General features: G+C 37.3%; 1 protein-coding gene across 1 annotated transcript; it reads left to right on the top strand.

Moving 5' to 3' along the window:
* The first annotated feature begins 211 nt into the window (after nucleotides 1-211).
* Nucleotides 212-25345, top strand: Agps (alkyldihydroxyacetonephosphate synthase). Its single transcript, XM_073075612.1, has 11 exons — nucleotides 212-437; nucleotides 6826-6912; nucleotides 14697-14988; nucleotides 16345-16530; nucleotides 18936-19109; nucleotides 19952-20068; nucleotides 20502-20648; nucleotides 21039-21305; nucleotides 21793-21953; nucleotides 22335-22456; nucleotides 23192-25345. The coding sequence occupies exons 1-11, from the start codon at nucleotides 250-252 to the stop codon at nucleotides 23368-23370; spliced, it is 1920 nt and encodes a 639-aa protein (XP_072931713.1). The 5' UTR covers nucleotides 212-249; the 3' UTR covers nucleotides 23371-25345.
* Nucleotides 25346-25363: the final 18 nt, after the last annotated feature.

Raw genomic sequence — 25363 nt, 5'->3', positions numbered from 1 at the left:
ATTTCCCTTCAATTTTTTTACTATACGAATATGCTGCCATCTTGTAGCAAAATGTTAAACTAAAATGTCAGCTGAATACGATACTCACTCATAAAACAGTGTATTCTTTTTTCAATAGATGGCGCTGATTAGGAACAGCTCTGTTTTATCGACATTAAAAGTCAGCACATGCGCGGCAGGCTGCGCGATTTATAAAAATTGCATCAAATACTGCCCGACACAAATCTATAATCGTCGCCCCTTGTAAAAATGTCAGCTGGGCCTGAAAGTGTGGTGAAAAATATGCAACAAAACGTGGAAAATAATAGTAGCATAACAGTCAGGACAATTAAAAGTAATAAGGGCGAGACTTTCAGTGATGAAAATAATAAACGTGAAGTCAACGTAAATAGTCCCGAGATGCTTATAAAAGTAAAGAGTGTTATTCCTAGACGAAGGTGAGTTTTAATTTATTTAACGTTGTTATAATACAAAAAAAATGTTTAATATTTTTATTCGAAAGATCTAAACATTTTTGAATACATATAACATAAGAAGTTAAAAATATATGTGAATGTTAATAATTTACACATTACGATAACTTCGTGTTCCTACTGGGTGTGTAAGCCGTACCCTGGTGACCTGCTCCAGTTTTCATTATATAATTAACCATCCGAACTTCTAAGAATATCAATAACAGCTGGAACAGATGGGTTTAAAAATCGAACGCGTATAATGCATTGGTTTTCCCGCCTTCATCAACTTCCGGATGACACAATTTCATTTAATTTCTGTGAATTGATACGCTGTTATCATTATCAATAACTGAGTGTTATCAAGGCATCTATACAAATATTTTAATATTCAGTGATTCAGTGAGATTAAACTAGGGCTGTCTTCGCTTAAATAAAAAATATTTATTGATGGCATCATACTTTTCTCGCGCTGAATAAGTAACAAAAAATATTTACTTTCTTTTAAATACACAATGTATTTGTGCTCTATTTATTTATGTTTGACACTATCGATATAATCTACAACTTACAGTAATTATGAAATAAACATAAACAATATGAGGATCGCGGCGTCTTTGAAACTAGCACTCTACAATCATAGATTAGTACTTATTAGTACTTATCTATGTCTACGATTTGCAACATAGTGCTTCTTAATTTATTAATCTGGAACTTATGAAATTTCATAGCGGTGGTCGTTGAATCAACGAACTAGTTAAATCAACCGTTGATTCACTTTCAACGAATCAACGTTAACCCAATAGAAATTAACTAGTTAAATACGTCAACGACGTTGAACGGAACGTTTCGTTATTTTCAACGTAAATTGTATTTTGTAACGGTGGTCGTTGAATCAACGAACAAGTTAAATCAACCGTTCAACGAATCAACGTTACGTCAACGACGTTAAACGGAAAGTTTCGTTATTTTCAACGTAAAATTGTTTTTGTTTAGAATTAAACTTACGTTACTTTTTTTAAATATGCGAGTAGCAGACTAGCTTGATTGTCGGTATAATAGCATAATTTGAACTCCCAATTATGTGGAACATATCGAATTATTTCCTAATAAATAATTATAAATATCAAGAATTGATATTTACATCAATTCTTGATATTGATATTTAATAACACGCACTACGTCAAATTGTTTCTAAAATAACATTTACCGCACTTCAGTAGAGATGCGTTGATCGTTGCAGCATAGTTAAAAACCGTTTATTATTGATGCAAGTTGAAATTAGTAACACGTTAACTCGTTGACGAAATTAACTAGTTGATCAACTAGTTGATCAACGGAAATTAACGTTGACGTTTCGTTGACGGAAAATACTTCAACGACCCACCGCTAGAAATTTCTATTTTCTTATTTTGTACATATCTGTTAGATACAAATATAAAATATACTTATGAAAACTACTAATCTATGATGAGAACTGATAATATTATTTCTGTAGTATTAAAGCTTGTGTTGTAAAAGTACCTTTTGTGAGATATCTAATCCTATTTCGATTTTGCTGCTGCAACAAAAACAATATTTAAATTAAGTCGAAACTTGTTTAAATAATGATACTGATATATTATTCATCAGATTGTCTTATTTTTGTTTTCATAATGCGCCAAATTTTCGCGACAAATTCGGGACAGATTATATAATAGGGTCATTACTTTTTAAATGACGATTAAGTCAAAGTATAAGGCATAAACGCATGTGATCTATTCAAAAGTGAAAAACAATTGTTGCGTTCATTACCGCATTATAAAGGTGTTAACTAAAGATTGCTTATTAGGAATAGGTGTACGATAGATAGGATTAAATTTCCATTCAAACTGACTTTCGACCCAAAGCTTCCTCTTCAGGACAAGTTGAAAGTTCAAATAATGTAATAATATGTCTTCTTTACCACCCTTCAATCCGGAAGACGGCAGCGCTAAACACTTAAGTTATTGGGCAGAAATAGGTGTGGTGGTGGTACCTCCGCTAGATAAAGATATTTTCTTGGTGAAATCAGGAAAAAACATGTCTCTAGGCAGCCCTAAAATATATCCTAATCGTATGTATGATGCAGAGTGCATGGGTGTAAAGGAACTAGAGTCACACGGATCGAAGTACAAAGAGTGTCTAAATTTTGATTATAATATATGTACTAGTTAGACTGGGTAGACGGCCAAAAATTAACATCTCGACACTAGCGCCATCTATCAAGTGCCATTTCTATACTCCCTTTCAAGCTGGAAACACACACGAAAATTTGAGTCCGATTTATATAATTTGGGTTTAGGTAAATAACGCTTCACTAGTGAAGTCGCAAAAAATATTCCCTTCTAAAAGCTTTCGTAGTGAGTGCTGCCTGTAATCAAAGAGCAAGAAGTGCGTTCCCAAATTCCGGCGCTGCTGTGTTATGCTGATTTCATTGCATGCAAGTGTTTAAAATAGCTGGAATTCAAATGATTCAACAAGCGCATTGTGTCACGTATGCACAATATTTAGTCGTCCTTTAGTGTCTATTTCTAACGCTGACTAAACTAACTAAATAGTTCCTGCTGTAGAGCTCAGGACAGGGATAGTTTGTTTTTGTCCAATGCGATACCTATCGTTTTCATATGGCAAAGTTTAGGTTATAGGGTATACTGCATTCATATCTACAGACATCTAGTGTGTAAGACACGTTCCGTGGTAGACAAAGACAATAAATTTAGGTTTAATGTATTATGTATTGATTCTTAATGTTTTTAGTATTAATATCTACCATATCACAGCGGCGTACACTGGCAGTGCCTGTCAAAATCTTATATATAAAATTCTCGTGTCACAATGTTAGTGACCGTACTTCTCCAAAACGGCTTTACCGATTTTCACCAAATTTTATATGCATATTCAGTAGGTCTGAGAATCGGCTATCTATTTTTCATACCCCTAAGTGATAAAACAACATTTGCCGGGTCAGCTAGTATTATATAGAAAAATATCATTTTCCCTGATATGGCCCGTGTCTCTACCGTCAATGTTTGATGATATAAACGGGATTTTAGAATTAACGTTAGCCCATTACTGCGTATGGTAGCGGTTTCTAAAAAGCTGGCGACATTAACTGGCCAACGACATGTTTCGATTTTAGATGTAGGTGTTAAAAATAATACTTTACAATTTCCCGAAACTCGCCAAATAATAATAAATATTACTTTTGTGCTTTGGTATGTATGCAAATAAGCGATTAATTCCAAAAGTATTCAATAGATCATAAATATTACCGAAATGTATTCAGGCTATTCGGAGCATGGTTAATAGTTATCCTATTAACACCTACTTAACGGTTGGCAATAAATATAACACTGTTTATAATTGGAAACAAACATTAGGCTGTATTAATTGCGCTGTTGGCTTCGTTCGTAAACATATCGGCTCCCCGGATAAATATTGTGAGCCATTTTCAGCTGCGTTTGATCCTATTTTAAGTACCCTTTTTTATAATATAAGAGTAGCAGACGAGCATGCAGTCCAGCTGATGGTAAGTGGCTACTGCCGCTCATGGACATATGTAATCAACCCCAAATAGGATTAGATATTAGATACCTGAGGTCGGCCACAGATGCGCCGCTACCCCTGAAGACTAACCTAACTCAAACCGCTTCACGCTGCAATAGAACACAGCAGCGCTTCACGCTGCTGTTATGAAGCAGAAATGAGTGAGGTTGTGGTGCCGCTGGAGTCGAACCACAAAGGGTCCACCTTAAAAAACCTTACTTTTGACATTCGTTTTTAAAAATAAATTGAATCTTGAGCTATACTCGTATGTATCCCATATCCGTCTCCCCAGGTAAGTTGAAAGTTGTTAGAATTATTTGTGGTTCAACTCTGGCGGCACCACCACTTTATTTTCTACCTAATAACAACAGTGTTAAGCGCTGTTGATATATAAATTGTAAACTATTGTATTCATAATCGACATTGTTCACATTGGAATATTGACTATGAATATTTTATTATATTTAATAAAATTAATATATTATAGGCACATAGGTTCATTTTGGAATTACGCACATACAGGTTTACCTATACCTATATATTGACTATACCAAATCACACAAGTTCTAATACTTCAGGTTCTAATACTTCGTATAGTGACTTCCTAAGCAGTGATAGCCTAGTGGTTAAGGAACACGGCCTCTCGATCGAGGGGTCCGAGGTTCAAATCCCAGGCACGCACCTCTGATTTTCAAATTTATGTGCGTATTAGAAATTAATTATCACTTGCTTAAACGGTGAAGGAAAACATCATGAGGAAACCTGCATACCTGAGAGATTTAAAAAAAAAAATCTTAAAGGTATGTGAAGTCTACCAATACGCACTTGGCCAGCACGGTGGACTATGGCCTAATCCTTCTCATTCTGAGAGGAGACCCGTGCCCAGCAGTGGGACAGTAATGGGTTGATGATGATGACTCCCTAAGTCCCTACCATACGAAACTTTATTACAGTCTGTAGTTTGAGTTATCTATTTTATCGAGACTAAAGTCACGGAAACGCCTTAAAACTCGAAAAACATAATAAAAATATTAAATATAAATTCAAATAATCTTGTCTTAGTTGTGACGAAAACATTTCGTGTCCAACAGCGAGCGAAAATGGGTTACTGTAGCAGTGATAATATTTGATAAGATAGCGATTGTGTACTTAGACGTTTTTTGGATTTATTTTCTACTTAATTCAACAAAAACCACGCCTTCAAACCTTTTGGAGAATGTTTTAAGCTATCCCTCGCTTAAAACTGGATGAATTTCTAGAGCTCTAATAAACATGCAACTCCAAATGTTATATGACATTCCCTTAACATAATATATATGTATTTCACTATTCATGTGGAGCGTGTGACGTTGGAGCAACATGGTGAAGTGTGCTCCAGGCTTCAGCTGTGGGCGCCCAACTCGTACCTAAGCGGGATAGTTCATAGTATTGTAATGCTTAAACGAAGAATTAGGAAGTTTGATCCAATAAGAAATATATATAAGTTGCGGGTTAAGCACTAGCCCTTCCAATAATATGCATGATGTGTTGGAGTAGGCTCCAAGCATCCACTAGATGTGGAGAGAGACTGGTGCCTCCGTGACTTCTAAGCCATACATAATAAATGTGTTTGTGTAAAATAAATAAATAATATAAATAAATATGTATTAATAACTGAATGCCTGATAGGAGCATGTCACCTAAAATATAAAATCGTGACTTGCCCTTATCGGTCGTCCAAGCTGGTTTATTCAAGATAAGTAATAACGTGTCTGCATGCATAATAAAATATGTGTAGGAGAGACATGCTTTTCCGAGGCGTCCCAGCTTTGTCCTCGGGGGCGCATCTATGGCCGACCACAAATAGGATCCTAATCCTGTTTGGGGTTGATTACATATGTCCATGGGCTGCAGTAGCCACTTACCATCAGCTGAACTGCATGCTCGTCTGCTACTCCTATATTATAAAAAAAAAAAAATACTGTCGTCTTTCTGAATTAAATATATGTGTTCTCATTTCACCGGTTTATGCAGAGGTATAACCGCATACTATTTTTTTTTTGTTTATGTTAAAAACGTATATAAGTCACTGTGGAGATGTTACTCCAGATTTTTCAGAAACAATCATTTAAGTCATTTACGTAGGCTGCACTAACACTCCATGTGTGCTCATTAGAATAACAAACTTAAACATAACACTTCAATAACATGTTACATAATCAACTATGTTCAAACAATCTGATTGTTGCAACTACAGAATGTCGTGTTGTCATCTCATGCTTTGTATCATATACTACTCAGCATCTTTGGAACAATAAGCTTTGTTCAAAATGCTTGCTTACATCAGAGGTCATCCAAAAAGTAAGAGAACTTTTTCTATATAACGACATTCGCGACTTCTTAAATGTAGACTAGTTGACATATGATTTTAGAGAACTTAGTAAAGAGAGATTTAGACAAGGCTAATTGATCATGCCCGAGGCGCAGCTGTTCTCCCTTAGTCTGAATTTCGAGCTTGTATATGTGCAAGACATTGTAATAAGTTGTGAAAACTTTAGCATTATAATTCAGAATTCTTGTATATCTTATTTTATTACTGATGGTACTGTTAGTGGTCACTGATCAGGGTTTCAACCTTCTACCTGAAGTCGATCACAGGTGGGTTGCCACTCCTGAGATCTAAGTTTGAAAGCCTCGCCACATGTTTTCAAACCAAAATACAGCATCACTAACATTGCTCTTGTTAGGATGAAATAGGTGTTGCGGTAGTGTCGTCGAGAGGCCACGACCATAACGTAAATATAATATTAATATTGTTGTTTTTCAGACAGGAGCTACTAAAATGGTACGGCTGGGGATACAAAGATTCCATGTTCAAACTCGTAGACGGCAAAGCAAGTTTCACAGGTGATAGGTGAGTGAATAATAAATTCTATGAGTTATGATTGTTGGTCATGTATACTATCATCGAGCATAGTATCGTTAACCCAGCGCCCTGATTATTTTTCCATCAAAGAACCCTTAATATTTTAGGAATAAGGTAACGGAAAAGGTAATATGTTTTATCTATCCGATCTGCACTACTTTACTATTTCCTTATTTTAATCTTATCAGTATGGTTTACATAAAACAAAAAGGAAGATTTTTTGTACTGATGTACATATGTAATTGTGTTGAAATATTTAGTGACGTACTAGGCAGGTACATAAGAAGAATTATACATATCATTACGGCATTTAACGTTCCTATATTCTATTATACTGTCGTTAAGTAGTATATTAGTACCTATTTAGGTACATAACATATAGAAGTAAATGAAACTGTATTTAAAAAGTACGTACAATTGTTAAAATAAATTGGAATTGGATTTTAACTTAATCAAATGTACATTTAATTATGTATGTAGCAAATATAATTGTATGAATTATAATTACTATATTAAATTATACTATGTAGGTACAATTAGGTACATTGTCCTTGTACTATAGCCCTAATCCATAATAAATAAAAAAATAATCGTGGTAGGTACTTGATTGTATATAGGTACTTCCTACTACCTACTTATGGAGAGCAATCGGCTCAATTGTACTTTTTTTTTATAATATAGGAGTAGCAGACGAGCATGCAGTCCACCTGATGGTAAGTGGCTACTGCCGCCCATGGACATCTGTAATAAACCCCAGATAGGATTAGATATTCCTACCTGAGGTCGGCCACAGATGCGCCGCTACCCCTGAGGACTAAGCTGGAATGCCTCGGAAAAGTCTTTCTCCCTTACCACACCCTTCAAACCGGAACACAGCAGCACCTAACACTGCAGTTATTAGGTAGAAATAGGTGTGACGGTGGTGCCGCCGGAGTCGAACCACAAAGGGTTCTACCACCTTCAAAAGATACCTACCACCTTCAGGCTCAATTGTACTTGCATGAACTACTGTGCAGTTTCAGGTTAAAAAGTGTAAACGGGTGATTTTATGGGTGTTTTTGAGCGGATCTCTATTCCTTCCGAAAATAAATAGCCTAAGTTATTCACTATATCAGCTAAGTTTAGTAATAGTAAAATCGGCCGTCAAAATCGGCTCCGCACATTTGACAGGCACAATTTTCATCCATCCTTTCTACACTCACTACATCCATCCTATATAAACCAGGGACTCTTTTTTTTTATAATATAGGAGTAGCAGACGAGCATACAGTCCACCTGATGGTAAGTGGCTACTGCCGCCCATGGACATCTTTAATCAATCCCAGATAGGATTAGATATTCCCACCTATGGTCGGCCACAGATGCGCCGCTACCCCTGAGGACTAAGCTGGAACGCCTCGGAAAAGTCGGTCTCCCTTACCACACCCTTCAAACCGGAACACAGCAGCGCCTAGCACTGCTGTTATTAGGTAGAAATAGGTGTGGCGGTGGTGCCGCCGGAGTCGAACCACAAAGGGTTCTACCACCTTCAAAAGGGTTCACTCTACCTAAACTACTACCTAAGACTCTTTACCACACCTGACAAATGGATGATTACTTCATATATAGGTAAGTCACTTGGAATCCCGACTCTTCCAATAAAACATACAGCTGTTTCACAAAACATGTGTGGCGCAAATAAATATGAAAAATTAGATATGCGTGCCTGGGATTCGAACTTTGGACACCTCGATCGAGTGGCCGAGTTCAAACACTAGACTATCACTGCTGTTTACTGGTGTCAAAGCTGGTTCTGCTATCTTTCACAACCTGAAGAATTTAGATCTATTACTCGACAAGTACTAGGGTAACATAAAGAACATCAACTAGATGATTCCAGTAGAATCCGCGAATCAGGCAGACGTGGGCGGCGCACTAAATTGGCACTTCCGCCCAATTCGCACGCGCCTCGTCCATCTGCCTTCGCTAAATAAAGATGCTAATTGACGCACATGCCGATACAGATTATACAAAACGATTTTGTTTTTATTAATGTGAATGAAGAAAACCAATGATAGTTTATTTTCAAATATTTTCACCGCCATTCAAATATGTTCACCATTAATTGACTTTAGTAGGACATGTTTGTTTTCGGTCCTCTCCGGTTGAGTACGACCAGTTTAGCTTTTGGCAACCTTTTTGGTCTGTCCGATACGCGCCTGCTGATTGAGGCGGGGTTGCGACAGAATAAGGTTCTACTTTAACAGCCCAATGTCTAGCACAGTACAGCGCCGAGTCCGGCTTTTTATATTTTAGTAGATGGCAACCCTGTATGTGGTACCAACTCGTTATGCCCCACCAATAGAAATGAGTCACTGTTAATATCCGGAGGAGATCTTGAAGATAGTCCACCTCATGTTTGCAGTTCGTTTTCTTTCAATAATTAATGAAAAGAGTTTATTTACCATAGATCGCTATCTGCAACTATAGCTGTAGTATATCTGCAACTGTAGTAGTTGACTGCTCAGTTCTACCGTTGATGGATTTCCGTGTCGAAACCCAAAAGAACTATGTGTCAAATATTATTATATGTTGTTGTTCGTAAGCAAGCTATTTAAATGTCCAAAAAGTTTAAATCAATCAAGTGTCAATCGATCATGCGGACTGTCTGATGATAGGTACTAACTACCGTCCGTGTACATCCACGGAGGGCTGAAGTACCTGAAGTCGCCCGCCCAATCCTGCTTTGGTAAACCTGAGGACCCCTTTAAACCCTTTATACTGACACAGCAGTACTTAAAACTGTTTTATACGACAAAAATAGATGTCACGTAGCATTCTGCCACCTTTGAACTTTAAGTTTACTTCCACAGTATATTTACAACAAGTTTGTTCAAGTATTGTTAGTTAAATAAATATACTTACGCCTGAGGAAAATAGATCATCGAACAATGTCCAGTCTCAATTCTCTCAATGTCTACGTAGGATTGACGTTTCTATTATATAAATTTACATAGTGGTTACATTCCATAAGTTTTGTTTGAACTACAAACGCTGTTTTGTGGTAAATATCACACCCTTCAAACCAGACAACAACAACAAAGATAACCAGACAACAAAGTATAAACATTTGTTTATGGAATGTGTGTCAAATATAAATATTGCGAAATTATAAACATTTGTTTGTGTTTTAATTTAATTTTTCTTTATTATTATCCGTATTTGCGATATGCTTAAAGACAAGTCTCTAGCTCATCATAGAATCATAATCAACATTATTAAAGGTAGTGTAAAATTAATGATGAAATCCCCTCGAAAATTCCTACAAGACCTTAAACGAGTCAATAAAAACGCAGTAAAAATCATTTCCATGGAACATCGTGATAACCAGTCAATTGGTATTAAGTTTATGCAGGAATATAGTACTTAATATATTGTTCTCTATTATATTAGGTGTTGTGACCTTACCTAGATGATACAATGAAGTTTATAGGATTTTGAACTATATGACATGACATCATGCCACAATGCCGGTGTAAATTACTAGACTCATGACCAATTAAGTATATTACTCTGCTAGAATTGACTACTGCCTTGACGTACATAATTATTACGCTGTTTAAAACATTCAGTGCTAACTATGTACAACAGTAGCCAACCCCAGATAGGTTCAGTCACCTACAATCGTAAACAGATTCGTCACATCCTCTGAGGACAGTGTTAGAAACTAAGAATGTCTTGTATACATGTCTCACGTTTTTTTTTGCATGCAGTCCACTTGATAGTAAGTGGTTTCTGCCGCCCATGGACACCTGTAATCAACCCCAGATTAGATTCATACCTGAGGCCGGCCACAGATGCGCCGCTACTCCTGAGGACCAAATTAGCACACCCTTTAAACTAGAACACAGCAGCGCTTAACACTACTGGTATTAGGTAGAAATAGGAGTGGCGCTAGCCGCCGAAGTCGAACCACAAGGAGTTCTTACCACCTTTAAACGTTTACTACAATAACACTCCTTCTAATAAAGACTGTGCTGTTATCACTACTACTGTAGGACATAAATAGGTGTGAATTCATTATCTAAACAAACATTGGAAACTTACAATTAAATACTTTTGTTACGCTGTTGAGCTAGTGTTCAATAGTTAAAGGCTAAAGTTAATAATTATCATCTACCTACATACAAAATACTCTCAGTAGGTAGTAGGAATTATAGTAGGTACTTGACAAGTCACTGTTAAAGGTTAAAATAACATGAATAATAATAAGTAACACCTAGGAAGGGGCGGTCCGCCCCGGGCCCCCGATCCTGGGAGGGCCTCCAAACACAGTTGCTAGAAAAAAAGGTCCTTAGAACCAAACAATCTATGAAATGTGTCACCGAATCACAAGTGAACTTTTTACACTAGGTTAGGTTATGGAGGCCCATTCAACTTTCCGCCCCGGGCCTAAGTCCTTTCGGAAAAGTTCTAAGAGCGAACATTAGTTTTATGAACATTATATGAACATAGCTTTAAGGCATTCTTTAAGCTAAACATCACATGCTTAGCAATTCTACCATAAACAGGGACTCTACATCGGTTACAATGCATCAATATCGGATAATGAACATACCGCAAAAATGCATAACAAATGAGCACAACAATGACAAATGATCGTAAAACAAATAGGATTACGCTGGAATTTCGCAAAATGCACTAAAACTCACATTGCGAATCATAGTAATAACATTCTTGTATTTTATTTATTTTCTAGAGGTTTATACTTATTGACATCCTAGCTTAATATAGTGGTGGTGGTGGTGGTGGTGGTGGAAGTATATAGTGGTCGTGTGAATTATAACCAACATTTTAAAAATTCATTTTTATGAGGCAATTGAAGCATCCATGTATGTAATTGTGTTTATTCCACGGAAATGAGAAGGAAAAATATCACGACGACCCGCGTGGCGGAGCGGCCACCATACCGGTCTGACGCGCAAAGGGTCCCGGGTTCGATCCCCGGCCAGACAAAATAAATAAAATGATGAATTTAGATTTCTGTTTCTGGGTCTAGGTGTTTGTGTATTTGTTTATGTGTGTGTCCATGGCACTCACGATACAGGGAACCCTAGTGTGGGGCTGTGAGTGTAGAAAGCGTTTATTAATGTAGTATTCCTGTCTTAAGGAGGTAAAATTATCAATACGAGTCTTTAAGCGAAGCAGGATTAATGTTTTCTATGAAAATTGATAAAGTATACCACGCAGGCCCATGTATTTAATCTGTTTGATTCATGTATGTTGTACTATGTCCTATAAGGAACTCTTGGACATGTAGGTTTCCTCGCGATATTTTCCTTTATTTAATCAAGTGATAATTAATTTCTAACGCATGCGTCTCTGTGCAGCTTATATTTTATTTATTTATTTATTCTTTATTTACCATGTAAAAAAATGTGGTACAAAAGGCGGACCTAATGCTAAATAGCAAATTACATTCGTCTTTTTATAGACATAGGTCTCTCTCAAGGCACACCACTGGGCCCCGATCTTTGCACTTTGCGATCAATTAGCGAATATCTACCAAAAATGCAATGCGCGATAAGCAGTTGAATGTAGAACTAAGGAGTTCTTCAATGGACCCCTTAATTCCGGACCACATCCCTTCAAACCGAAACACAGCAGTGCTGAACACTGTTGTAAGTAGATAGGATAAAGTCAATATGGAACTTTACAAGCATTAGTTACATTTGCACATGCACGTGTCCATAACTCACTAATGTAGTGCCATCGACGTGTTTTTCTATTTATCACTCGAACTCATTATAGGTACAGTCCGCTTCAAAAGTAGATAAACAGATTAAGGTTTCAAAAATGTCTATACACCCAAGCGTTATTAATAGCTGAACACCCCTAGCCATATAATTAGATGAACATCGTAATGCGTCAGAATTAGATGAACACTAACGCGTCAAAAGTGGCTGAACACCATATATACAAAATAGCTAACGACTTTAATATGATATGTCATTGTTCAGCTACTTTTGACAATGTAGTGTTCATCTACTTTTGAAACTTTATGACGTTCTTCTTATTATGGTGCTAGTTGTGTTCAGGTACTTATAAACGCTTGGGTGTATATAGTCTGATTCATAATTAGGTGTCCAAAATGTAAACAAACAAATGTCATTGTCAAAATACGATTACAGGTATTGTAAACCCTAACAAAGTAACAAGAAACAAAAACTTTCACAAACTCAACAAAAAATAAAAACTTAATAACTGCACACAATTTAACAAACGTGCTATGAAAATAAGAAAACAGTCAGTTCGACCACGATCACGAAAATTAATAACATCAATTAAGCAACTTTAAAATGGCGGCACAAAAAATGTTATAAATCCCAATTGTGTTACCATTATCACATTTTAATTTTCTACCATAAATCTTGTTTTTTATTATTATTACTGTATGAAACGAAATTGAGTTAATATAAATATTGAAAAATGTAAATTGATCCTAATTTATTTAGATTATTATTTTATTATCGTTATATTAATTTAATATCGTCAAAAATAAGAAGAAGAAACTACCATCTGAAACGTATTTTCTTCATAGGTGTCCAAAATGTAAACAACACCTTTGTTTACATTTTGGACACCTAATTATGAATCGGACTATAGGTAGTTTTGGAACCTTAATAATATGTTCATCTACTTTTGTAGCTGGCTGTACGTAGTACATACCGACATAAGGAACTTAACAGTTTATGCAAGCAAACATTGAATTGTATTACAAACAATTTGCAACACATCTTTTGTCGTCTTAGAACAAATATTTACAATAGAATACATGTTAGTTACTTGTGGCAATATATCATAATGCAGCTGAATAATTGACCACAATTCGTAATAGTGATTGAAATAGTTTTGTTAAGCTTATTCACCTTTAAAAACAAAAAATACTTTAAAAGGTATATGATAATAGTCATACGCAAATCAACACTATTTTAACAAATTGTTCAATTCCAATTCTTAAATGGCTTCCAATTCGTGAGCGTAGACAGGTTAGATTACTTTCCATTCTCTTTTCTATTATTTTTCAAGCATCTATTCCAGAGTACCTGAAGCAAAAGTTTAAGTATCTCAGTGATTCCCATGAACGTAACCTTCGTTCTTCCAATTCACTCGTATTAACGATTCCCCTTCATCATTCCTGCTTTATGTCCAAGTCATTGGCAATTCACGCCACTCGACTCTGGAATTCTCTCCCCGATGAGTTACGTAAATCTTGCAGTAGACAGAGGTTTCAAAACGAGCGTTAAATATTATTTTCTAAAAAAATATAATATTTCAAACTAATTTCTATACAGTATACATAGTTCTTAATATGTCTTGTAATATAAATATATTCCATTTGTATTTATTTTTATTCCTAGTATATTTTTATTATTGAACATATAAATACCGTCCTATATATTTTCTGCTTTACCCAAAGGTTGACTGGTATAGAATGCTTCTAGCATTAAGTCCGCCTTTTATACCGAATTTTATGGTATAATAAAGTTCTAAATAAATAAATATATAAATAAAATGGTGTAGACTTTTAGTATGGTGTAGACGTTTGACTAATAATTTATTATCTTTAAGATTGACATATTCACTGTTCTGGTGGCAATTAATAAACATACAAAGAGGAAAGGAGCATTTTCAACATCTGATTGATCAAAGATTTGGCTGCTACAAAATATGTGGGTACACGAAATATATTCAAGAATCTCCGCACTAACATGTCTCTTATGTTTTCGCAGATACTTAATCAGTGGTCAGGAACTACCACACTTCGTGCAGTACATAGAGGACAAACTCAACGTGGACATCCGGAAGCCGCCGAAAGTTCCAATGATGCCTAAATCCTACCCCGAGAGTAGATTGCCAGCTAATGTCAAGAGCGAGCTGGAGGCGATAGCTCCCGTCAGTGTAGAAGGTATCGACAGGCTGATACGGGCACACGGGCAGACCCTGAAAGACATGTCCCGATTGAGATCCAATACGTTCCCGCGGATCCCTGACGCGGTCATATGGCCGGAGAGTCACGAACAGGTAAGAAAACATGTAGAATAGCCCTTTTTTTGTTGACGAAGGGGAAACCTTCAAAAGGTACATGACTCCGTGGGACGACGACGGGCTATGTGGGACTTTTATCGCACTAAACCCCCAAATGCAACCGATGGTCATGAAGCTCGCCACTCCTTGTGGAGCGTACGACGGTATGAGGTCACACACACCATCGTTCTTCCCGGGGTCGCTAGCTGGACGGTTTGAGCTCCCACTCTTGCCGCCCGCAACCCCGGAAGCCCCCTTTTAGTCGCCTCCTACGACAGACAGGGGATACAATAGCAGGGGGGGGGGCTATGTACCTACACTTCTAGAGTCACTTAGAAAACTAGGAAAAGAATTTGCCGTCTTATGACATTATGATTCAAGATTACGTTTTAATAGGCGGAAAATAATTGCTATTGGTAATTTCCAGTGTAAACTGTTTTATAGCTTATTGCACTTAGTGACATCAGGAATTGACGGAAGATCATGTTTTACTATGTCCCTTATTCAAATGCCATTTACATCGCAAAGATTGCAATACTCAGTACATATTATATCGCTCGTAAAGTTAAGGATAAAGGAATTTGCTATGTACCTATCCAGTACTATGGAACTATAGTGTAATTAAAGGCGGTAGAACCCTTGATGATTCAACTACAGCGACATCGCAGCCACACTTGTTTCTGTGTTACCTTTCCAGTACTATGGAACTATAGTGTAGTTGAAGGCGATAGAACCCTTGATGATTCAACTACAGCGACATCGCAGCCACACTTGTTTCTGTGTTACCTTTCCAGTACTATGGAACTAAAGTGTAGTTGAAGGTGATAGAACCTTTGATGGTTCAACTACAGCGACATCGCAGCCACACTTGTTTCTGTGTTAAGGGCTGCTGTGTTTTAAATTTCTGATTTACAGTGCGTGAAAGTGAAGAAGACACAAGATGTGATTTAATTTGTATCACTTATTTTTTTTTATTTTAATATAGAAGTAGCAAATACCTAAGTACCTTCAACTGATTGTGTAAAAGGTGGTTATGCACAATGTAGATAAGTAATTAAAGCCAAATTGTATTGAAGTCCTTTTTACCCGACTGCCAAGGAAGGGTTATAAGGTCGATGACGACGTGTTGCCGACCCTTTAAAAACTATGTGTCTATGTTTGAATGCAAAACATGCCAGCATCATTTCAAACTGCTGTTATAACTCAGAAATAGGAGTGACGGTAGTGCCGCCGGAGTCGAATCACAAAGAATTCTCCTTATTCAAACTACGAATCTGAACTACATAGGATTCTTCCACCATTGACTTACAAATATATGAATAAGTAAACCAAACATTCGACACTTGCTTTCAGGTTGTGGACATAGTGAAATGTGCGTCAACACACACCTTCGTGATCATACCCTTCGGCGGCGGTACATCTGTGTCCGAAGCGGTGACCTGCCCCGCCAACGAGAGCAGACCTATCGTGGCGCTGGACACCAGCGGGATGAACTCCATACTGTGGATCGATAAGGAGCAACTCCTGGCTAGGATACAGGTGAGTCGACTGTAATTGCATTGGTGTCTTTCCACCGAAGATGTGCGAGGTAGCTTAGTGGTGTGCGAGGTTGAAGCTAAGCGAGTATGCTATATTAAAATACCTACCTTCTATAGCTTATCGGTCACGATAGGTTGCATCCATAACTCCAATATTTAGCGGATAAAAAATAGCGTACTTACCACATTCCTGTTTTTTTATATATACGAGTAGCAGACGAGCATGTAGTCCACCTGATGGTAAGTGCCTACAGCCGCCCATGTACATTTGTAATCAACTCCAGATAAAATTAGATTCCTACCTGAGATTGGCTACATGCGTGCGGCTGCCCCTGAGGACTGAGCTGGAATGACTTGGAAAAATATCTCTCTCTAACCACATCCTTCAAACCAGAACACAGCAGCGCTTAACACTGCTGTTATTAGACAGGTATAGGTGTGGCTGTGATATCACCGTTGTCGAATCATAAAGAATTAGCACCATACCGATAAGGCCATATGAGCAGTAATAAGAAGTAAATAATATTTAATAATGTAAATAATGTTGTGAGTAACTGATAAGTAGATAAATGTTATCTCAGATTAAATATGGATTATGACTTAATAATATGTAGGTAATTTCTTATTTGTTTTTAAATTTTCTGATACACACTATCATCATCATCATCATCAACCCATTACTGTCGTACTGCTGGGCACGGGTCTCCTCTCAGAATGAGAAGGATCAGGCCATTGTCCACCGCGCTGGCCAAGTGCGTATTGGTAGACTTCACATACCTTTAAGATTTTTTTTTATTATAAATCTCTCAGGTAGGCAAGTTTCCTCACGATGTTTTCCTTCACCGTTTAAGCAAGTGATAATTAATTTCTAATACGCACATAAATTTGAAAATCAGAGGTGCGTGCCTGGGATTTGAACCTCGGACCCCTCGATCGAGAGGCCGTGTTCCTTAACCACTAGGCTATCACTGCAATTACACACACACACACACACTATCACTTATCATTTTTGTCTACATAGGTTGCGTTGACATTTGTTCCAGTTATGTAATTATTTAAATTTACTCCATGTATTATTTACTAATTCTAATACAATAAGTGTTTAGTAATCTTTATGTAAATAGGCAAAGATAAAAAAAATCTTTTAAACCTTTCTCTCCCTTGTTTATCAACTAATTTTCATTTTTTTCTTGTTTAGTAACAATTGAAATGTTTTAATTATAAATATGGTCGAATCTCATTAAATGCACTATTCTTACGATAGACTGTAGATGCCATCGCTCTATTTTAGTCAGGGACTATCGTGAAAACGTGATGTTTCTACAAAGGGTTCTACTAAGTTCAAAAATAATAAAAAAATACAATTAATAAAATGATGACATAATCAAACAATATTTGTACCAAATTGCAGTGATAGCCTAGTGGTTTAGAAACTCGGCGTCTTGATCGAGGGGTCCGAGGTTCAAATCCCAGGTACCTCTGGTTTTCAAATATATTTGCGTATTAGAAATTAATTATCAATTGCTTAATGGTAAAGGAAAATATCGTGAAGAAACCTGCATACCTAAGAAATCTTAAATAAACAAGTGTTCAATACGCACTTACTTTTGAAGGTGGTAGAACCCTTTTTGGTTCGACTCCGGCGGCACCACCGCCACACCTATTTCTGCCTAATAACAGCAGTGTTAGGCGCTGCTGTGGTCCGTTTGGAAGGTTGTGGTAAGGGAGACATACTTATCCGAGGCGTTCCAGCTTAGTCCTTAGGGGTAGCGGCGCATTGTGGTCGACCTCAGGTAGAAATATTTAAACATATCTAGGCTTGATTACACATGTCCATGGGCGGCAGTAGCCACTTACCATCAGGTGTAGTGATGTGCCGAGTCGGCCATTTTTGGTATTCGAGTAATTTAGTACTCATATAAAAAAGAATCGAGTCAGTACTCGAATCCAAAGTATTCACAAAGTACTCGAGTACTTTGCACAACATACAGTCCAATAGCACGGAAGAGCAAAAAAAAAAAAACGCCACTCACTACACAAAATTAATCAAGTTTTGACTTGTACGAGTAGTAGTTGTAGTGTACGAGTATCGTCAGTATTCGAGTATTACTGGTCCTCGAGTATGCGAGTTTATGTAAGTACTCGAGTACTGACTCGAGACGACCTGACTCGACACATCTCTAATCAGGTGGACTGCATGCGTGGCGAGTTACCGTAGGTACTCCTCCGGAACAGCTTTACCCTTTTTCACCAAGTTTTATATGCATATTCAGTAGGTCTGAGATTTGGCTACTATCTATTTTTCATACCCCTAAGTGATAAGGGTTGTTCACCCTTAAATTTTTTTTATTAATATGGCATCACAACGTTGGCCGTTCAGCGAGTAATAAATAATATTTGTACCAGGCGGGCATAGTCGGTCAGGACTTGGAGCGGGAGATGCGCGCGCGGGGGTTCACGGTGGGCCACGAGCCGGACTCGTACGAGTTCTCCACGCTGGGCGGATGGGTGGCCACCCGGGCCAGCGGGATGAAGAAGAACACGTATGGCAATATTGAGGATCTCGTCGTGCAAACTAAGGTTAGTATTATTGGGTAAAATTAATGATTTTTAGGGTTCCGTACCCAAAGGGTAAACACCGAACCCTATTACTAAGCCTCCGCTGTCTGTCCGTCTGTAACAGGGCTCTATCTACTGAACCGTAATAGATAGACAGTTGAAATTTTTACAGAGTATGTCAAACGATGCCCGCTACTACAGATACTAAAATTAAAAAAATATAAAAATAAATGACGTTCATTTATTTTATAATACATCAGCAGTTCCTTACTGCTATTTTACTACGTTTCGCGGTTTATTTATTAAACCGTAATAGATGGACAGTTAAAATTTTCATCTATGGCAGCTATGATAACAAATACAAAAAATATAAGTTTAAATAATGTAAGTTTGTACGGAACCCTTCGTGTTCGCATTTGGACAATTATCTATAATTCAAAACTGACAAATAAAAATCAACATCATAAATGAATGTTGACAAATAACGATTATTAGTTTTATTTATAAAAAAATCTAATCTTCTATATTGCTTATTGTCAATTTCTACAAACGGGCTAGTTAGCAAGTTTACATTGTCAAATTAATTGATTAGCTAAAGGGTTAGCTAGGCTAGGCTAGGGTTAATAGGCTAGCTGTACCCACGGCTTCGCCCGCTTTTTTTCAATCGTAATAAAATATAGCTAATAGCACTCCTGAATAGTGTAACTTTATGATTGTGATAGAATTTTCATGATCGGTCCAGTATTTCCGAAGATTAGCCCTTACAAACAAACAATCAAAGTTACAAACTTTATCTCTTTATAATATTAAAGTATAGATTGAGATCGTTCATCCATGTTTTATTCTGTACTTTGTTAATGCAGGTAGTGACACCTATCGGCGTGATAGAGAAGAGTTGTCGGGTGCCGCGGATCTCGTGCGGCCCGGAGTGGGAGCACGTGGTTATGGGCTCCGAGGGCTGCCTGGGCGTCGTCACAGAGGTCAGGCATGGTTTATATTCCACATGATCATTTAAACGCCGAAAGTTTTTAGTGATGATGTGGAAGCTAAGATTCAGTCATGTTCCACTTGATCAACGATATGTCAAATTATTCATTTTACAATATTAAAAAATATCAAAAAAATCGCGGTATATTAATATTCTTTGACATTCTACCGTGGTAACCTTCCCTATATTTTTTACATTTATCAGATTTTTACTAATTGATCACACTTCAGATTTACTTATTATTATATTATTCCTCTGCAGTTGTATTCCACATTACATATTTTTTTATTATTTTCACTATAGGTTTACTTGTAATATGTAAAGTAGTATAGCCTCGAATATTTCTTCTATAATTTCACAGTATTCGCTCCCATACTTTCAAAGTAACTCTCAAATACATAATAACTTCTTTCTACATATTTCAGGTGACGCTAAAAATCCGTCCGTTGCCGGCGGTCGTCCGCTACGGGTCGCTAGTGTTCCCGGACTGGACCTCGGGCTTCTATTTCGAAAGGGAGGTAGCCCGACAGCGTTTGCAGCCCTCCAGTATACGACTTATGGACAATGAACAGGTATAATTATTGTTCTTTTCTATAATTTCGAAGTAGTGAGTGCATGCTATTTAGATGTAGTGACTTACATCATCTGATGCTAAAGTAATCACAGCCTCCAATAGATATCTAACTAAATCTGTAGAGTACCTACAGGGGTTCTACCTGAAGCCGATCACATATTCATTGCCACTCTTGACAACTAACATGGAGGCCTCAAATGTATATCAATTTGCGTTCACACTTTTTCACCGAAGTGTTAGATCTGCGAATAAAAAGACACGCTAGAATTAGGTATGGGATGATATCTCCCCAGTCGGACATTGATTCCACTATCTTTAAAAAGCATACCATTTATATCGAAACACATTGCATTTCCATTTAAATACCATCATACGTTTACATTTGCAGTTCAGACTCGGCCACGTGATGAAAACCAAATCCTCCTGGGGCGGGATCCTCCTAGACGGCCTGAAGCGGTTCTACATCACCAAGATAAAGGGCTTCGACCCTGAGAAGTTGTGTGTCGTGACCCTGCTGATGGAGGGCAGCGCTGACCACGTGGCGGAGAGGGAGAAGATGTTAAACGCCATCGCGGCGCAGTTCGGAGGGGTTCCCGGCGGTGCCAATAACGGCAGAGTGGGGTACACGCTCACGTTCGTTATTGCTTATCTTAGGGTGAGTTCTTGTATTGTGTTTGGTTATTATTTGTATCGGGTAAATCGTCAGGTAATTTTGAGTACTGTGAATATTTTTATTGTTTACGTTAGGGTAATTTGCAGTACTGTGAACTTTGTTATTATTCGTAGGGTTAAAAGTTGCAGTATTGTGATTTTTTTTGTGTCTTATCTTAGGGTAAGTTACAGCAATTTCAATTTTGTCATGTCAATCATGTTGATGACGATGAAGCAACAAAATATTTGAATTTTTCTGTTGCTTATCCTTGGTGTAAATTGCAGTATGGTGTAAACTACACCATGGTGCTATTATTTAAGAGTAAATTATTACATTTAGAAGGTAGTTACTATTACATTACTTTGACCCTTTACTGTTGCTTATCTTAATTAAGTGATTTTGATCTTCTTTATTTCCCATCGTTTGCGTGCGATGTTTTCGTATAGGTTCCAATTTTATTACAATGAAAAATGAAAATAATTATTTGCAGGACCTAGCGCTAGAGTACGACATAGTGGCGGAGTCGTTCGAGACGTCGGTGCCGTGGGACCGCACGTTAGCGCTGTGCCACAACACCAAGGCGCGTGTGCGGAGCGAGTGCGAGGCGCGCGGCATACGATACTATATCATCTCCTGCCGCCTGACGCAGACGTGAGTGTACCCGAGGCCCCACATGTATCATTGTGCCATCGTCTCCAAAAGCATATCCTGCAGGCTGCAAGGCCCACTAAACAGTATCTGATCGCGTGCGGCACGCGCGCCGCACATTTGCCAGATTTGTAAGCATCCTTTATATCCAAAACACTATAACATGCAGGTCTTTAAAATGCTGAAAGACCTGTCCACGGCCGATGGTGACTTCATCGGCAGATCAATCTTATTATTTATTTAAACAGATTGAATCTGAACTTCATTGAACTTCATCTATAATTATAGTACATTGATCGTTTAAATATTTTTTGCCCTCTTTATCCATATTCGCAGACGCTACTATTCTGTTTATTAACTAACCTGTGTGTATTCGTATTTCAGCTACGACGCTGGGTGTTGCATCTACTTCTACTTCGGATTCAACAGCGCACAGTGTGCTGACGCCGTCACTGTGTACGAAGATATTGAAGCGGCTGCCAGAGAGGAGATCCTGGCTAACGGAGGTAGATAATGTTGTGGGGATGTTAGAACTGTAGTGATGACCCGCGTGGCGGAGCGGTCACCATACCCGTGTGACGCGCAAAGGCTTCTGGGTGATGAATTTAAATATCTGCTCTGTGTCTGGGTGTTTGTGTATTCGTCTTTGTGTGTCCACGGAACCCACGACACAGGGAATTCTAGTGTAAGGTTGTGATTATAGAAGCCGTTTAAATACGAATTTGTGGTCGTGGTTTTATACATACAGTAGTGACAAGGTAGAAGAGCAAGTAATAAGAATTAATGTTTCATTTGCACTTTGTCAAATATCAGGGGTAATATTTTGGCCTTAGACTGTATTAATACAGCTAAACTAAGGTATGAAGTATGAACTACTAAAGTACTAAAATAAGGTGCTGTTGACGCAGCACTTTCGTAACATTTTAGACAAGTCTATTGTGGTTCTAAGCTTAAAATGAAAAATGTATGCTTTTAATACATATAACCCCACGCTGAAATTTCCAATGACTTGAGATCCTTGAACACAAACAAAAATGAGCACACAACACAACACAAAAGAAGATCAGAAAACTAAATTATTCCTTAAGACATGTTATGGCTGGGGATCTAACGAAGAACGTTCCCACATCGGACAGTCATCGTCGGCAGTTCTAAGTTAAATACCTGTCCTCTCCTCTCGTTTTGTTATTTCATTTGTGTTGCAATTATCCGAATAAAATGTTTCTTTCTTTCCTTCACAGGATCAATATCCCACCACCACGGCGTGGGCAAGCTGCGCGGGCGGTGGTACGAGAGCACGGTGAGCGCGCCGGCCCGACAACTACTACTAGCTGCGAAGCGCGCTCTCGACCCCAACGATGTGTTCGCGCTCGCAAACTTAGCGCTCGATACGCCGCCGCCGCCGCTCAGCAAGCTGTGAACTGGGGCGTTACGCTGTGAACTGGGGCGTTACGTTGTGAACTGGGGCTGCGCTGTGAACTGGGGCGTTACGCTGTGAACTGGGGCTGCGCTGTGAACTGGGACTTTACGCTATGAACTGGGACTTTACGTTGTGTACTCAGTCGTTACACTGTGAACTGGTACTTTACGTTGTGAACTGGGGTTGGGCTGTGTACTGAGACGTTACACTGTGAAATTTTACTTGAATTAAACTTAAATTGAAATTGTTTCGCTTGAATTCGGATTTTACGCTGTAAATCACTTTACATTGCGTGAGTTTATAATGTGAACTGGAACTTTACTCTTATGTACTAAGACACTTATGTAGTGTCAATATAATTTCGCTATGTGTAATGGCACTGTACGCTGTGTACTAACACTTTATACTGTTAACTGACACTTTACAATCACACTGTGCAATATTTTTTTAATGTAAATTGACACGTTACACTGTGAACTGAATGTCAATACGCTGTGTAATTGCACGTTAAGCTATGTTCAGTGCATTTTACGCCGTGTACTGGCACTTTACAGTGTGTACTATATTTTAACACGTCTCAGCAAATTGTGAACTGGGATTCATGATTACATTAATAAATAATGCTCTATGTACACACTTGGAAACTCAGTTACAATGTAAATACGTATATCTTTGTGTAACAGTAGCACCAGAATAGTTACAACCCAAAAACAGCAATACTTTACATTTCTGTGTTAAATTAAAATTTGCATTTACTATAAGTTACCAGTGATTTACAAAGTGTTGGGGTGGTTAAGAAATGTTTTATAAGATATAATAATAAGAATGAGTGATTGTGTATTTAATTTATGGTGGGATTTTAAAATATATTTATGTAAGTCCATCCAATTGACTTAGAACTAGTGAATTAACATTTTTTCCTTTTTTAATTTATTAAGTGTCATAATGATATTCATTGTGATATGAATTCGCTGTTTATTTAGCTTTTCGTTCACAAAAATAATATATCTATTTGTTATATTATTTCTTTGTATGTATATGCACTGCCATGCATCTAATTAGGTAACTATATAAAATAAGTATACAAAATATATTAGGACAATTACGTATGTCATTCTTTTTGAACTCCAGAAATAGTTCTGTGTTCCAGAAGTTTCAAAGATACACATAACTGTATAGCAAAACAATATGTCTATCCGGAATCGGATATTCTTGTAATATTTCAATCATTATCAACCCCTTACAGTCTCTCACCGGAATATAATGATAAAATAGTCCTCTACTATTGGTAACAACGGATTTCTCACACCTTGGAGAACTTTAACACATGTAATGTATTTCTTCCACATACAAATAATGCATTAAACAAGTGAAACTAAACTTTCGCATAATTCTACTACAAATGTTTTTACACATTGAATTTGTATTATAAATGACTTAAGTGTTTTGTGCAAACTAGAAGCTTTACTATTATTAACAATTTCTATTTTAAGATATAGGTACAAATGGAATTTTAAATTAAGTGTTTTTTATGTTATAATCATTATGAAGCTAATTTTCACGTTACTTAAAATTCCGGTTTTTAAATTGTCCGTTTCAAATGCAAAGAATTTCATACGAAACAACAATTTTTACCTAATAATCTGTTTTTACCTCGAAACTAAGTAGTAAAAATCTAAATGGCGCGCGCGGGAAAACTTCTTATGCTATAATGTATTGAATTGTTTGAAAAATGTAATATAAGCATTGCAATGCCATATGGTTTAGGTTTAGAGTATAGAGAACAAAAATATTGAAACGATTTGTGTGGATTGCTCAATAAGTTATATTTAAATGGGTGTAATGGTAGATGTAATTTTGATACGAGGCGCATACGCACTGAACATTCCTAATTAATTATTTTTACGTAATGTTAAGCTAAGATCGCAGAACAATTGTACTTTAAATAATAAATTAATAAATTACGCGTGTTTTACCTGTGTTTTATTTTTAT

This window comes from Epargyreus clarus, unplaced genomic scaffold, assembly GCF_041222505.1.
Source record: "Epargyreus clarus isolate Ecla_fem2 unplaced genomic scaffold, WU_Ecla_fem_2.2 ptg000008l, whole genome shotgun sequence".
Lineage (NCBI taxonomy): Eukaryota > Metazoa > Arthropoda > Insecta > Lepidoptera > Hesperiidae > Epargyreus > Epargyreus clarus.
The sequence above is the reverse complement of the archived record's forward strand: the minus strand, read 5'-3'. Positions and strand labels throughout refer to the sequence as shown.